The sequence below is a fragment of the Numenius arquata genome, chromosome 8 (genome assembly GCF_964106895.1).
Source record: "Numenius arquata chromosome 8, bNumArq3.hap1.1, whole genome shotgun sequence".
NCBI classification, from domain to species: Eukaryota; Metazoa; Chordata; class Aves; order Charadriiformes; family Scolopacidae; genus Numenius; species Numenius arquata.
Window position 1 is genome coordinate 49,585,506 of NC_133583.1, and position 16,237 is coordinate 49,601,742.

The following is a 16,237-nucleotide window of genomic DNA, read 5'->3' on the forward strand; positions in this document are numbered from 1 at the left end:
TGCTTTCTGTTATGTTAACCACTGGCTAGTCAGCATCCTTCCCTGACTTTAAGGAGAACAGCTTCCAAGAAGTGGCCTTCGATTCATTCAAATTGCAGAGGCTTTGTTACAGAGACACTACCCTGCAAGTGAAGAATTTCAGCTGGATGTTGATATTTCACATTATTTCCACATGTAAAACATTTAAAAACATACAAGTCACCTAAGCTTTAAGCAATGTGCTAAAATACAAAGACCAAAACTTTTCCTTTATTAAGGCTTCAAAGAGACAGTATTAGTTCTGCTCACCCCTGCTTTTGCTGAAACAGGTGAAGTTACAGCTCACTTCACGTGTCCTTGGCCATTATTCCCTATCACACATTCAGTTTCCACCTCATTAGTCATACATGTTGTTTCCAGCATAGACCCCTCCCATTGAAACGAGCCTCATGTTTAAACAAGAGGGGCTCCCATCAGCACCCATCTCCTCTCACTCCCTTCTTGCTAACGGGGTAATGGATCTTCATGATTGTTGTAAATCCATAAATATTACAAGTAGGAATTGTTCCTATTTTTAACAATGCCAGCTCATTTCAGAAGGTTAAAAAAAACCCAACAGTAAAATCACATCTTATTGTATACAACAGACTAATAAAAAGGCTATGTATCAGCATAACAGGCAAAATATAACTCTTAGTTCTGCTTGTGGATGAAGTTATGCAAAGCCTCCTAGTGTCAAACATCTGGAAGGCAAGAACAACCCAGCATGCTATAAAGTGATAGCCTGGCTCCTGGCAGCTCCTCACTTGCAGAATCAAGCATATATTCCAGATAAGTAGCACTGCTTTCCCCTGTGTCAGCAGCTCTTGTGACCAGGCCCAATCCATCCAGGCAAAGAGGACACACACCTTCCATTTCTCAACCATGGTATACTTGAAGACAAGCACACAAGTTTCAGTCTACATATGTGGAGAATAAAATGAAGCCAGATGGACAGGACAGAACTGTAGGAAGGTCCTTCAGGCATATCCTTGTCCAGTCTTTTTTTTTTTTTTTTTTTATAGAGTTGCATCTGCGACACAGAAGTGCTCAAGACTGTAGGCCCAAAAAAGGATTACAGAAGCCTTCCAAATTTCTGAGGCATGAAACATGGAGGCTTCTACAAATACAGAGTCAGTTGAACAAAGCAAACATTAAAAAAAAATTTCCTTTGACTTCATCAGTGTTATCAAATATACTCAATAGCAAGATTGCTGCAACTCAGTCTGTGCTGATGCCTCTCAGAGGCCAAAAGAGCACTCTCAGCTGCATTTCCAGTTCTCCTTCTCATCAGCATCTGAATATGTGTGTAGGGAATCCTAGGGGGAGAAAAATAAAAATAAATCTAAAGATTTCTTGTGTGCCCACTTCCCCTTCAGTTCTTACTGCAAGAGGAGGATCAAAGAACCCCAGCACTCCCTTTCACCCCCAGGGCCAGTGTTATACCATCCAAACACTACAGTAAGTGTTTTTCCACCAAGAGCTGCCCCAGCACATTCCCTCTTTGCAGTTTCATCTCTCTTGCCACTACAAGTTTTAATTTGAATGATCTTGCTTGGGAAGAAAAAGCAGCATCTCGGCACAAGCAACTCTCATCCTGGTTGCAGGAGGCAGTCTTTGCTACCACAGGATTTCTCTTTACCTGGGCTAGAAGTTGATGACGTCTCAGCTGTCTGTAGAACTGCAACACAGAAGGATCAGCTCTCACTACTTTCGGGTCAAAATCCAGAACACGGAGACCTGCAAGGCTACGGGCTCGGGAGAGGGCTACGTAAGCCTGCCCACTTTCAAAGACACGAGACAAGGAGATTTCCACACAGTCTAAAGACATGCCCTGTCGAAGATACGGAGAAGCTGGTTACAAAACAAACAAGAACACCGTGCTGTATCAACCCTGGCCTGGCCTGTGAGTCTGTCAAAAGGTACCATCCTCAGTTTACAGGCTCGATTAAAAAAAAATTAAAAAAATTGTAACTGATTAAAAGACGGGGGGCAGGGGGAGGAAACAGGAAAGAAAAGGACAGTTTTGCACTGTCAGGAAGTTGCTGGCAGACAGTAGGGTCCACTAACTCTCATGAGCCTCTTGTGTGAAACTCCACAAATCCCATATACCAAACAGAACCGGGAAAGAAACCCTGCTGTTTTCACTGCTAGCAATTAACTGGAGGAACAGCCAGGCTCGAGCAGTCCTCAGTCAGAGTTTGGGTTAGACCTGGCCAGCCCTGTCTGCACCGAGAGATGTCCTAGGAGGCAGCAGAATTTACAACATGGACTGGTTTAAATAGTTTGGGAACAATCTCACAGGTCTTTTTCTGAGAGGTGTATTTATCAGAGTGTATGAAGTCTTATGGAAAGGTAGGAAACATACTACTTACACTGAAAAAACCCAACACACTTCTGAAGGTTAAGTCCAGCCCAAAGACCACATCTGTGACTCCTGCACCTTCCTCAGGTAGACTGCAAACCTCAGGGTCACTAATGGTGATGGCTATCAGGGAAACACTGCCCTGATCATCCCACAGAGTAAATAATGATACTTTGTAGTCCAACACCAGATAGTGAGTCTGCAGCACCCTAATGGAAACTCCAGGGTCAAAGATAGGCTAGCAATACTGCTGTAGACCACCATCACAAACAGGAGATAGGTGCTGCCTTCTCTGCAGCTAAAGACACACATACCCTAGAGCTCCCCCAACAACACAGGCCTCAGTTTTGCTTCCTATTTTACCAGCAATGCAAGCTCACTCAGAAAATAAGGCTTATGGTGGTGTCAAAGCCTATGAGCAGCGGTACAAGAACACCCACCTGACTCTTATGAATGGAAATTGCCCATGCCAATTTTAAAGGCAGCTGTTGGCGACTCAGATGAACTCCTGATGGTCCTTTGAAGACCCATTTCTCCATTTTGATGACCTGTGTGACCCCACAGAGAAATCTAACCTTAGGCAGCCCTGTAGGAATGGGAGCAGAAGAGAAACATGGATGCATTCCTGACACTCATGAGCCAGGAAGCTAGCAGTCTAAGAACACTGTTTTTCCCCTTCCTTCCCCATGTCAGTCTTTCATGACTTTGAGGGCTGCATTAAAAATAAATAAATAAATAAAATCCCACACCAAAAAACTTAAACCCACACACACAGTAAATAAGATGTCCTGAAATGGCATTTGGCACCTACTTACGCAGGAGAATTGAAGTCAGATAATTTATCAGTTGAGATGCAGAGAAAAATACACATTGCAGGTAGCAGAACATTATTGAGAGACAAATGAACACAAAAAACCTCCCCAAAACAACAAGACCTGCTTCAACATAACAGGCAGGAAATGCCTCCTCCCTGCTTTCCGTCAAATTATTCTTTGCAGACGGAATTAACAAGTCATCAGCAGTCAATGATAAATTCTTTTGTTTTGCTTCCTCCTCCCTCAATAAAAAAAAAAAAAAAAAAAAAAAAAATCACAAAGCTTGCTTACCCTTCTCTTCACTTTCAAATCCTACAACAACTCCTCGTGCCCCATTCACCAGCCCTTGAGACACATCCAAATTCTTAGCTAGCATCACCTACAGAGAAAGAGAAAAATCCCTTAGTGCACTGTCTTTACAGCCTGTTCTGCCACCTGCAGCTCAGGTTCTAGCCAGGAAGCACAAGCACTGCAGGCTTGTGTGGCCACAGGATAGAGGACTGTCTCTGATTTGATTGAAACTGTTTGACAGAGTTTTCTTCCTAGGATTCCCAGCTACATCATTCTGCAGCACTTCACTAGAGCTGCTGCTGTCCACAGCTGTTAGCTCAGATACAGAGAATAGATTCCCACTGCCCAAACACCAACAAGCCTAGACATATATAGATTCTGAGAACACCCAAGGAACAACTTCCCAGGGCAAATAGTGCTGCCGCTGATCACAGTCCTGCATCCTTTTCCAATCTAACAGTCCCAGCTCACAGCAAAGACTCCAGTCCTGCAAATTTGGCAATCTGTGCCGTACACTTATGGCTCAGGAGGGTGGCTGTACCTGGAGTTGAGACTGCAGGCAAGGACTGCCCATGCTCTCTGCTACCTGGAAGCTTCTAAACCTGATTGGAAATGTGTTGAAGTCACAGCGGTCACCACTGTCCACAAGACATGGACCTGCGCTCAAATCAAATCAATTCTCTGTTTAGTAATATTCCAAGCAGGAAGGATACAAAGACTGGGCTAGAGTCTTCTGTTGGCCTGGTATAGCCGTTCTGTACAGAACCTGCATCCTATGCATTCACCTACTCTACACATTTATCATTTATCTGCTACTCCTTTTTTTTTTTTTATTGCCATTTGATCCCCTGGTCTTTCACAAATGTGTGTACACACACTCACCTGAGCTCCAAGCTTTAGCTCAACTCTACCACCCACAGGACACTGAGCATCAATTAACTTCACCAGCATTGGGTCACTGTCCAGAGCCTCAAAAGTGTGCACTTCTCCTGTTAAGGAAAGAAAGATGTGACAAATTGCAACCGTTGAACATATTCCACACAGCACTGCAGGAGGCTCAGCATTTATTTCTAGCAGCAATTCCTCTTTTAATATCTATCCCACTCTGCTGATAGGACATTTTCACACAAGACTTGTTACATATAACAGCAGAAAGCTCACTATTGCCTCTCTCCCCAACATACTTCCCAGAGCATGAGACGGCTCAGGAACTCAGGAATGAGAAGGGCCAGCAGTAAGTAGGAACTGAGCAGTCACCATTTTAAGCATACGAGCAGTTTCACTTGCTGCCAACACCAGATCTCCAAAGAGGACTAAGGAAGAATTCTAGGGCCAGACAGGGAGGCAGAAATTAAATAGCCCTCAATTCAAGTCGTGGCTGGATAGAGCACAGCCTTTCTGAGCTGCTACAGAAAGAAGCAGCAAGGGTATGGAGGCTATAATGATGCACCCCATCCCACAGAAAGCAATGACCTCGCTGTGTATTATAACACCAAGAAGTAACTGTGGATTTCTAAGCAAAAAGCTGTGAAGTTGTTTCCCCAGGCAGCTCGACTCTAACACACACATCTTGGACTGCTGCGGCTGTGCATGATGGAACAGCAGTTCATCCTGACACTGCAGTGTCCCCATTGCATCCAGTCAGAGCTCAGCCCCAAAGCCAGCAGCTTCTTCCAAGGGGTTCACCTGATAGCTGTTGCAAGCGGTGCTCATTAGTTATTTCTACATCATCTTTATGGGTGCAGAGCCGCGTGGCCAGGATCCCATCACGCTCAGACCTGTTAGTAGCAGTCTGCATCAGCAGCCTAGTAACCTCCTCTGTGCACCTGGTAACCAGGAAAAGGGAATTATTGTTTAAAGTGATCGGGAATGGGTCTTGAGCAGTGGGAACCTCCACACAGCTGGATCAGGCTGTGCAAGTCCCAAGCCTCTAGAGAGAAGGACAGAGGAAGATAACTAGACAAAGTTGGAGAGCTGTCCAAGTTTGCGTCCCGGCGCCGGGATCCATTGCATTCCTGAACAGAAATTGCAAAGAGGGACCCTAGAAAGGATCCTTCCTTATCAGAGCAGCTTATATATAACCTGCTTACATTAACTAAAGCATTTATAGCTATTGTCCTCAGCCACACATTCCTGATAGAGCACAGGGAAGAAGTGACAAACTGTTATTTGCTCCATCAGTAGGGAGCAGGGATTACAAAGAGAGACAAGTTTCACCTCACCTGCCCAAACGGACTGCACTCAGGAGTGATACAAAGGTCTTGTCAGTCTGTCTCCGCACTTCAGTGAGCTCCAAGTTTATGTGGATGCATTTCCTCCAGCTTTTTGCCTGGAAAATCATTCTCTTGTTAAGAAAGAGGCAGACTTGAAATACAAAGAGGAGTTTAGGGACCAGTTTGTACCTGGAAGCAGAACTTGGTTTCTTCATTAGCCTTGCAGACTGGGGGAAGCTGCAAGAAGTCCCCACAGATGATTAGCTGAATTCCTCCAAAAGGCTCATCCCGTTTTCTGACTGCCCTGAAAGGGAGGGAAGAGAGGAAAAGCTCTGAATGCCCTCTAGGAACTGGACATAGTCAGGTCTCAGAAGTTACTTTGTCAGTACTTTCAGACATACACCACCTGTAGTAAAATATGATTATCCTCAGCTGTGTCAGAAGAGCTCAAATAATTAAGCAATGCTCTTACAAGACATTCATTTTTCTTTACCTGTCCACCCCAAATGTCGTTACCAGCTTCTTTGGTAGCTGCTGTACCGCAACTGCTTCTCTCTGCAAGAGAGCACTGCTGGGCACAGCGCAGACAGACAGCTGTATTCTGGACTCAGCTCTACAGCCAACACTTGGCTCTGGAGATGAAAACAGCAACCAGAACAGCCACAGCTGGGGAGCGGGGACATGATCAAAACCCATCTCGAGAGAAAGATCTGCCCAGATGCTGGCTATGAATTCATGCTTCTTCCCAGTCCTATGTCAGGGAATGCCTTGTATCCACTCACATAACCAAAGGAAGGAAACAGCCTGGAAATTCAAGGAAATTCGTGTCTGTTAGTTGTTTGACCTGACCAGTCACTCACCTCGCCACTGCCTCCAGCCTGTCAAAGAACTTGCCGTCCACCATTGAGATCTCATCGATAATTAAGTGCTGGCAGGCCAGCCAGTGCTGGCGCACCCCAGGCCTCTCCGCCAGCTGAATGCACTGTTCCAGCGGTGCCTTCCCAGAGCCAATCCCTGGCAGGGGAGAAGAAAGCAAAGCTTTGGGAAGCTCCTGACCCTTTGGGATGGGGGCAATAGCTCCCAGCCTTTTGCTTTTGCTCCCAGCCTAATGGTCAGCTTTAGGCAGACCGTTACCTGCAAAGGCATGGAGAGTGGTGCCACCGATGTGGCATGCCGCCACCCCCGTGCTGGCTGTAGCGTAGGTGCTCTTCGGAGGGAGGGACCCGACGATCTTCTTTAGCAGGAACGACTTCCCAGTCCCTTGGAGGAGGGAGAGAAGAAGCAGGTGAGCCGCGAGGCCCGGGGACTTTCCCCGGTGACAGCCGCCCGGCCCCCTCACCTGCACAGCCGGTGAAGAAGATGCTCTTCCCGCTCCTCACAGCGCCCAGCACCGCCTCCTGCTCCGCCGAGAGCCTCGCCGGGGGCCGCCTCTCCGCGCGGGGCACCTGCAGGACGGGCGGCAGCACGTTGTGAGACCGGGGTCCGTAACCGAAGCCGTCCCCCTCGCCCCGGGACTCACCTCCGCCGGGCGCTGCCCCTGCTCCCCGCCGCCGCGGAGGCGGCCGGTGCCGCGCAACAGGTCTCGCTCCTGCAGCGGGCTGATGAGGGCGAAGGCCGCCGGCGGCCGGTCCAGCAGCCGGGGGGTACGCGGTGCGCCCCGCGGCCCGGCGACCACCTTGAGCCGCAGGAGGCGGAGGAAACGGCGCAGCGCGTCCGGGGGGCAGTCGGAGAGCAGGACCTGGGCGCCGTCCGGCCCCACCCGCACCGCCGCCCGCCCGTCGCCGGCGAAGCGCGTGAAGAGCCGCACGGTGTCACCGGTCAGCAAGAAGCTCAGCGCCGCCCCGCCGCCACCGACCACCCGCAGCACCGGCTGCCGCAGTTCGTTGCGGCCCAGCAGCACCAGCGCGCCCCGCATCACGCGGCGCCGCGGGGCCTGTCCCCCCGGCAGCGGCTCCTCCACGGCCACCGTGCAGCGCAGCTCCGCAGCCTCCATCCTGCCGCCGCCGCACCGGCCGTTCAAACCCGCCGCGTGCAGCCGCTGCCAATCAGCGCCAGGGGCTTTAACTCGGCGGCCAATAAGAGGCGGGAAGACCCGAAGCGCACCCGCCGGGCCCAATCAGCAGCCTCATAGGTGGCCACGTGGGGCGTTGCCGGGCAACAGGACGCCGCGTCGCCCGGAGGGACCATGGCTGCCCGCAGCGGGAAGAAGGAGCTGCCGGACCCGGTGCAGCAGAACCAGATCATGTGCGAGCGGGTGCGGAAGGAGCTGCAGTGCCAGAAGCTGTACACGCACTACAGCGTGAACCCCCTCCACCGCGGTGAGGCGGCCCTGCGGTCACAGAGAACTGGCGTGGAAGCCCCGAGGGCAAGGTGCAGGGCAGGTTGGGTGAGGCAGGGGCCCGAGGAGGCCCCGGAGCATTCAGCCGCATGTCAGGGACAAGCAGCTGCACCCAAGTATATCAGCAGCAGCCAGTGAGAAGGGCAGAGATGGAAGGAGCAACTGGTGGGCTTTTCTTTTGCCTAAGGAACCAGTCTGCACGCTCACAGAGCAGAGACATAACCAATTTGCCCAGATTAGACGGTGCCTTAGTAAATGTGTAGAAGTGAGGCGACTATTTAGGATCTGGAATCCACAGATCCTGAGAGAACAACAGAGCTAACATGTGGTAAAGAGCCTCTCACCACTACACCGTGGTTCTTCAGCCCCTGGGCTGATTTCTACCTGCCAATTCACAGTCATAGAACATCACAATCTGTGCGAGCACACGCAGGTGATGTGAATAGAATCACTCAGGTCTAGCTTTTACAATTAAACAAAAACAAACCAAAGGAAAAGAATTTCCTGATACTTGCCACTCTGCAGGCCACTACTTGGATGGGGTGGAACTTTGTTGTGTTAAATGCAGGCAGCATCCAGCAGAAGAGCCTTTAGCACGATTAAGGCCCTTCCCTTTCTAGGAAGTTGCTATTAGTCAGTACTCTAACGCATTTTCTTCTGTTGACATGCTGCTCTTCCTTTACAACTTCAGTGAAGTAGCTGGGCCCAGACTGGGGAATAACCAAAAGGAACACTTGCAATGATGGATATTCTATACCTGGCTGTGATGCTAAATTCATACTAAAGTAATTCACCTACACCATTTCTTCCAGTTCACACGATCACCAGGAAGCCTATGTCTTGGCATGATAATACAGAAGAGGTGGCAGATGGTAAGACATCTCTGAACATCTTGTGATAATTACGTAAGAAAAGGACTAATAAATAAGATTTTAAAATTTCAGTTAGTTTAAAAGATGACATACATGGAAATAACCCTGTGACAACAGAAGAAAGTTAAATTCATTCATTTTTGTTAAACATGAGGCAGGGTTTTTTCCACTTTAAGGCCCTTTCCCATTACTTTTCATTACTGGTACAAGCTTGCATTCATGCAATTATGCTTTTATTTTTGTTTTTATTTATCACACTATAAAATTCTGCTTAAGAATCTAAACCTCTTCCATGGGAAAATAAAAAAAAAAAATCTAGAAACATGTTTTATACATACACGTTGCCCGTCATTGCAGATTCTACCTAACCACTGCATACAGTAAAGTGCTGAAATAGCTGCTCAGTCTTGCTTTAGAGCACTAATAACAGGAACCCTTATAGCAACCGCTCACATTTCTAACATGCCAATTTTGTCTGAAAACCTTAACGCTCGGTTAAGATTGGCCTGCTCTAGTCAAGGATTGGTGGGAAAAAGAACACCGAAAAAAGGAAAAGGCAGCAGGTCTCAGGCAACTGAGAAAGATCAGAGCTAATGTGGAGCGCTGGTTGGTACTAGGGGTGGTATAAGAAAAGCAAGATGCTGCATACAGCAGACAGGAATGGCAGAATTAACAGGGCAGTATAGGCAGGCAAATCTTGAAGCTTTATGAGGATAAACTGGAATAGAAATGTCATCCTGCATTCTCTTACAAGATCATTCGCAGAAGCACAGAGGTTGCCTCCAACCTTCGCTTTCTTGCCATTGCTTGGACAGCATTAGGATGTCCCATTCTAACATGCATCTACAGGTGACTTCTTTAAATTTCTTTCTTTCACTTCTATTTGTGTCTCTTAAACCAACAGAGAAATTTCTGAATCTTTTGCACCATGCAGCACTAGAGCCAACAAAGAAGTATTCAGAGCCACAAACTGAAAGCCAGGAAATTGGCTGGAACACAACCCCTTTGGTAAGTAGGGTGTGCTTAAGGACTCAGCTCTTTGCAGGATTCAGAGAGGTTCAGCCCATCACGCTGAAAGATGTTCATGCAAGAAAATAATTTGTGACAAACATGGAACACAGGAATGACTAGGAATGAGCAGAGCTGCTCATGGACATCAAGTTTTTAAAGTGTATGCCTCAGACAACTCTTCACACTGGCACAGGCTTGTGAACACAGAAATAGTAGACTTCCCCTGAGAAACCTGCATGCAAAATATCTACAATGACAGTTAACCCCAAGCATATTGCCAAATGCCACACATGTATTCACGGCTGTTTATTAAAGCATTGAGCCATGAGAAATGGCATAGTGAGCAATGTGAAGTGACATACATTAAGTACTGTGAAAAGAAATGTGCTGCTGTACAGTATCTTTCAAACAAATTGCAAGCAGAACCATAAAATTAATAATTAGCTAAGTAAACCCGAGGCGGAATACACCAGTGAGGATTCATTTGGGAAAGCGTGAATAAACACGAGGAAAAGAAATGTTATTAACAAGCTGAGACATCAATCACATCTCACAAACAAATAGCTGTGACAATGACTGACTTTGTAGATTAATGTTTCGAGAAAGGCAAATGAGGGCCTGATTAACTTTGGCGTGTTACAAAGAAAACTAATATAAATAAGAAAATATGATCGTCTTCTGCAACTTTTCCTATTACACTTCATGACAAGGCTAGAGACAGACACCCCAGCAGGGCTTTACGCTGTTAGATACTGCTGGTAGGATTAGGCTGGCAGGAAAAAGGCAACCAAATTTGCGTGTAGGGAAGCGAGTTAAACTTGTGTTCTGTCTTCATATGATGCTGTTTCATATGTCAAGTTTTCCTTTTTCACCAGGTTCTACCGCAATGAAGCGGTGAACAGTATATTCTCAAATAAGAGGTACCCTACTCATTTGTCATTTGGGCATTTCTCAGCAGCAAGAACACCATGCATCACTCTTCTCAGGAGAGACTACTACTACTAATTCTAGTAAAAGCACATAACTGTTCATCATTTTTCTTTCCCAGATTCCCATGGACCGTAATGACCGTAGATTCTACTTGCCACGCCAGAAAACCGAGATCACTAAATAAACAGCTGCCACAGGGCATGGGGAGGAGCAGTCAGAGAACCTGCAGCACTAGAGTGGCAAAGCCACATAACTTAAATAGAAGCAGTTAATGACATCTAGTATGTTAGGCTCTGCTTCTTGTTAGGTGAGTCTGGTAGATTTCTGGCAAGAGAAGATGGCAAGAAAAGGGAAGATACAACCTCAGTCTGTCCAGATTTGCAGCCTGACAATAGTTATAAAAATAAACCTATTTCTAAGATTGCTGCATTTGTCTCACTGCTGTTTCCAAACCCATTTACAGAAATAGTCTAAAAAACACTCTAACATCTTGACAGGCTTCAGACTTCTTATTCTGACATCAGCAATGTGACCCAGAACTCAAGTTCACCACGTACATGTCAACAGTAGCTGTGGAAAAAGCTGTCAGAATGAAGGGAACAAAGTGTAGGCTTCAGCCACCATTCATAACACAAGTAAACATGAATTAGACACAGTTCTGTGCAAACCATTTAATGTGTTCACACACCAAAGGTTTAAGTAGAAAACAACCCTTCAACAACACAGATGACAAGAAGAAATTAGTGATAAGGCACTAGTTTCCACTGACTTTTTTTTTCTTGCCACTTGGAAGCATCCAGCTTGCTCAACGGTTAGCTGCTGGATGACAGTAACAGCATATCTTGCAACACACAGAAACACAGGAACCCCACTGGGGAGCACAGTTCTCTTATCGTGCTCTGTTCTTCATTTTCTGCCTTGCTCTCTTTCCAGGTCTCTTCTGAAAAAAAAAAAAAAAAAAAAAAAAAAAAAAGGAGAGATTCAGATCTTTATTTTCATGTCCTCAATCTTTGTTCTAGCTCTACAGCTTGGGGAGCATACAAAGTAGAGGATATTTGTCAGCACCTCTGGAGAGGGAGGTTTTGGGACACAGGTAGCAACAAACAGTACTTGCTAACTCTCCCACTTATTTCCCTGCCGAGATACTGAACCACCATCCTCAACTCAGTCTGCAACTGAATTATACCCACTTCCCAAAGACAGACATTGTCACTTCCGGATGCTGGAGGCACCCATCATGCACTCAACTCTCCCTCACAGACCAGGGCTGGCCTGCTAGCCAACCAGGATCATTTGCATGCAACATTTTACTTACATTGAGGGCTTTTTTTCCTCCTTTTCCTGCTTTTCTTGGGCCTTTGTTGTGAGCCACTTTTGGCCTGAAGCTGGATACATCATTAAAACTCTCCTTTGTGTTCCACTTTGAGCCCTTCTTCTTCCCACCAAAACCAAACTTCTGATTCTTGTATCGTCTTTTGGCATTTGGTCTGAAAAACAACCAAACAGCGTCATTGCCCATGTTCCTTTCCTCAGGAAGCTCTCATGAAGGCACATGTATCTGCTGATGAACTGCCATCTGCCATCATAAACCTTTCCCCTCTTATAGAAGAGGCAGAAATTAGCACATTTCACTCTTCATTCTATTCTGCCCACAGTTTTCCTCCTCTCTAGGGACAGAAAGCCACCTGAGACTTATTTTAATGAACATCAATCACAACAGCTTTCTTGTTCCACAAAATGACCCCCTAAAAGACTGAAAACAAAAAATAATCAGGGATTCTGCATTTAAATATCTTTCTTTTCTGGTCTCACCCTTTCTTTATCCGTTGATTTGCACTGCCTTTTTTATTGCCCTGAGACGACGTGTGCTCTTCATCTAGAAAATCCAGCTTGTCAGAGAGACCTGCAAGAGCAAAGATGTAACAGTTGCTCAGCTACCACCACAGAAAACACAAATTTTCAGTCCAAGCAAGTAATAGCTGCATTCACCCTGACTGAAGAACAGGATTTCACATGCCACTGGCATGTGATTCTGCACAGAGTTCACTGCCCAGCACTACAGATTGACACCACTCATCACCGCCTTACATTGCTCACACATCACTATTCCCATCACACGTTCACTCTCTTAGACAAGTTAACTTTACCTTTCTGGTATTTCTTGACTGCATTCAACATATTTTTTTTCTCCTTCTGCCTCCTTTGCAGAATCTCAGTTTGCACCTGAGGTCAGAAGCAGAATGTTAGTGTTGTTCCTTATTTTGTCCCATACCTTTTTCTATTTTTTTTTAAGGTATCCCATTTTTTTGCTCTGTCTTCCTTCAAAGCAGCTATACAGAAGACTAGAGAGATTCCATATATTTTAGCCAGCCTCCTGTACACACAGCCTCCTGTGAGACCTCCAGGTCTCACTAAGTTCCTCACTCAGGCTCTAGATTCTTGTCATAAATAGGTCCCTTTTGTAGCTTATCCTCACCTTCTTGCCATATTTTCTCATTGCACGGAGCTGTTTCGCTTTCTCAGACCTCTCCATTGCTTCCTGTTTACTCTTAAGCTTCTGTCGAATCTTATTAGGAGATAGAAAAAAACCAAAATTTATCAGTAATGCAAAAAAAAATTATGAGAGTTTTATGATTGCTGTGCAGTTTTGAAATCAATAATTATACGAAACATCTCTCAATCAGATAATGCTTAATTAATCTCCAAAGTTACTCACTGGCTACCTCCCTGAAACAATGCAGGTTTCTTCACTGATTGTAAGGCATAACTGTTCCTGCCTTGAATTGAAAGACTTATTACAGAAACTGCTGAACTGATCTGTAGATAAAATGTGGTTAACAATACAAAACTCACAGAGAGACAAGACAAAGTCTTATAATGGGCTCTATTGGAACCACTAAACAAGAGTATCTTGTCAGTCTGCTCAGGTGTACGTAGAGGACTTGACAGCCTCTTTCTTGTCATTCTTAAAAGTGAAGCACTGAAAGAAGAGTGAACAATCCTTCCATGCCACAGAAAACATCTTTTTCACTCCCTCCTTGTTCACAAACATTTCTATAAGAGTGCCATGTTACAAGGGATTACAAAAATTTCAACATAGATCTGGATTCAGTCTGTGACTGCACCAGGATTTAAAAAACTCTGTTTTTCAAACAGAAGCCAGCAAAATAAGGCAACAGTGACGTGAAGAATTGACTTAAGTCTTAGTACAAGCTAATTATTAATCATCTTCTTCTCTAGGAAGATGCTATCAGCCATCAAAACAGTGACCAAGTCATACATGAACTTCCAAATTAGACTCCAGATCATGTTTGTTTAACTTATACAATGCAGTCTTTTTTCCAAAACTAAAAAAAAAAAAAAAAAATTTAAAAAAATTAAGGTTCCATTTTGAACAAAGACAACAATCAAGAAGCAAGTTTGTGAAATTATTACTTCCCACACAATTCCTTACTTAATACCCATGATAGATTAATTCAATAACACACAGTTTAAAATCGCAGAGAACCAATACACACTAAGTATAAACACAGGGCGATACTTAAGTAGGGAAAAAGGATCACATTAATGCCACAGTTGACTGCACGTCTTAGGACAAAAAGCATAAACACAGCCAACGTTGCAACACACATGGAGAAAAAGTCTCAATTTTTAATATTAAATACATTCCTGACAGAATATAAGTTTTGCTTTTCTACTTTATGTTCCAACCAGTTATAGAAATCACCACATTACACTGAAATACCTAAACAGGAAAAAATTTCCATCCACAAAGAAATTTTCAAATACAAACACTGCCACAGGCATTTGTCAAAGAGAGGACATCACACTTTAAAGTCAATCCCTAACACAAGCTAAAACCAACATGTAACACAGCAAAGAAAACCATTATTCACTGCACATACCTTCTGCATCTGTTGGTCTGATTTGGCCATCTCTGCAAAATAATCATCTGGCCGTCGAGTGGGAACTTGGAGCTTACGCAACCTGGGTAGGGCTTCCAGCACTGCTGCCTGAGCCTGCCGGTAACTAGGGAGACAGCACAGCACCAGCTCTGTCACTGGGTATCAGGCATCTCCCAGCGCTGACAGAAACTCTGCTCACACAAGCTAGCTGATGCTGGGATCTAACCAGCATTGATCCAGAAATACATCAACATTCCGTGCCCTACAGCAATTCAGTGCTACTAGAAGCAATTTAGGTGCCAGTACAATATTAATGCTTATATCTTGCACATATAAGTTTATCTAGTTTACAGTTACAGTTTTGTATGTTGGATTATAGAAGGCAAGGCAAAACAAGAGAACTCTAATAACACCAAAACAAACCCACAAAGAAAAATCCATGTGCTGTATTAAAGCCATAGTGCTGCAACCAAGGAACTTTTTAAATAAACTTTTCAGCAAAGAATGGAAGTCTGCTGCAAGGAGGGAAATTATTTCCAGTCACAAGACAAGTTAAATATACTACCATTAACTTGTAGTTATTTTGAAAAACATTCAGAGCCATCAAATATAAAAACACATGGCCCAAGAGTGACATGACACTGGTGCCAGCCAGCGTGGCAGCCTGCAGCACACCTGCGAAACGGGACTCCAAGCACACAGCAGTATGCCCAGACCCTGTAAGAAGTCTCCCTTTTTGACACTTACAAGCTCATCTCTCTCTGGAAATCATTCTCAGGATCAACAGCATCTTTGCTAGAAGCATTCTGGGAGACGGGATCGACAACCTGGGGCAAAGTCACATCCAGCCTTTCCACCCAAGCCAGCTGCTGCTTGAATTCGGACAGGCAGAGCTTCAGTCCATCCTGGGGAAGAAGCACAGCTCTGCACACCCCCGCACAGCACCACCTCCCCAAGGCCGGCCCGGCTGAACAGCCAGGTCACACCGTGGGCTGCTCCTCCAAGGCCGCTGGGCGATACCCCGAACCACCATAGCAGCGACGCCCGCGGCCCCGGCCCCAGAGGGGGCTCCTCTGCCCCGCACCCGGCCCGGGGATTCCGCCCAGCCACGGGAAAGCCCCGCTCACCGTGTCGTTGCGCCGCTTCGGCCGCTCCTCCAGCACCACGTTGAGCCCCGGCTTCAGCAAGCCCTTCGAGAAGGCCTCCTGGAGCTGCGGAGAGGGGACACTCAGGCCGCGCCGCCGGCGGGGGCACCGGGAAGCCCCGCCCCGCGGCCGCCGGGGGAGGCCTCGCCGCCGGGCCCGCTACCCGGCCCCACCACCGCGGCCGTGGGCTCACCTCCGAGTCGGAGAGAGAGGAGTCCTCGGAGCCGGACTCCGAGTCGGAGAGGGACTCGCGCCGCGCCATGCTGCCGCCGCTTCCGCCGCTTCCGGTCGCGTGCGCGCGCCCCCGCCGCCGCTTCCGGCGGTGCCGGGGCCG

General features: G+C 46.4%; 3 protein-coding genes across 3 annotated transcripts; 1 reads left to right on the forward strand and 2 right to left on the reverse strand.

Moving 5' to 3' along the window:
* Positions 1–1,280: 1,280 nt before the first annotated feature.
* Positions 1,281–7,695, reverse strand: PIF1 (PIF1 5'-to-3' DNA helicase). Its single transcript, XM_074152353.1, has 12 exons — positions 7,222–7,695; positions 7,042–7,147; positions 6,837–6,962; positions 6,563–6,716; positions 5,892–6,006; positions 5,712–5,818; positions 5,176–5,315; positions 4,372–4,478; positions 3,490–3,577; positions 2,824–2,969; positions 1,661–1,852; positions 1,281–1,337 (listed from the first exon to the last, which is right to left on the reverse strand). Exons 1-12 carry the CDS (start codon positions 7,693–7,695, stop codon positions 1,281–1,283), a joined length of 1,812 nt encoding a protein of 603 aa, XP_074008454.1.
* Positions 7,696–7,887: 192 nt separating this feature from the next.
* On the forward strand, positions 7,888–11,037 carry CFAP144 (cilia and flagella associated protein 144). The gene is made up of 4 exons (XM_074151277.1): positions 7,888–8,020; positions 8,853–8,912; positions 9,817–9,920; positions 10,972–11,037. Exons 1-4 carry the CDS (start codon positions 7,888–7,890, stop codon positions 11,035–11,037), a joined length of 363 nt encoding a protein of 120 aa, XP_074007378.1.
* On the reverse strand, positions 10,216–16,193 carry EBNA1BP2 (EBNA1 binding protein 2). The gene is made up of 9 exons (XM_074151276.1): positions 16,097–16,193; positions 15,886–15,969; positions 15,506–15,663; positions 14,759–14,882; positions 13,330–13,419; positions 13,001–13,076; positions 12,666–12,756; positions 12,169–12,340; positions 10,216–11,793 (listed from the first exon to the last, which is right to left on the reverse strand). Exons 1-9 carry the CDS (start codon positions 16,163–16,165, stop codon positions 11,743–11,745), a joined length of 915 nt encoding a protein of 304 aa, XP_074007377.1. The 5' UTR covers positions 16,166–16,193; the 3' UTR covers positions 10,216–11,742.
* Positions 16,194–16,237: the final 44 nt, after the last annotated feature.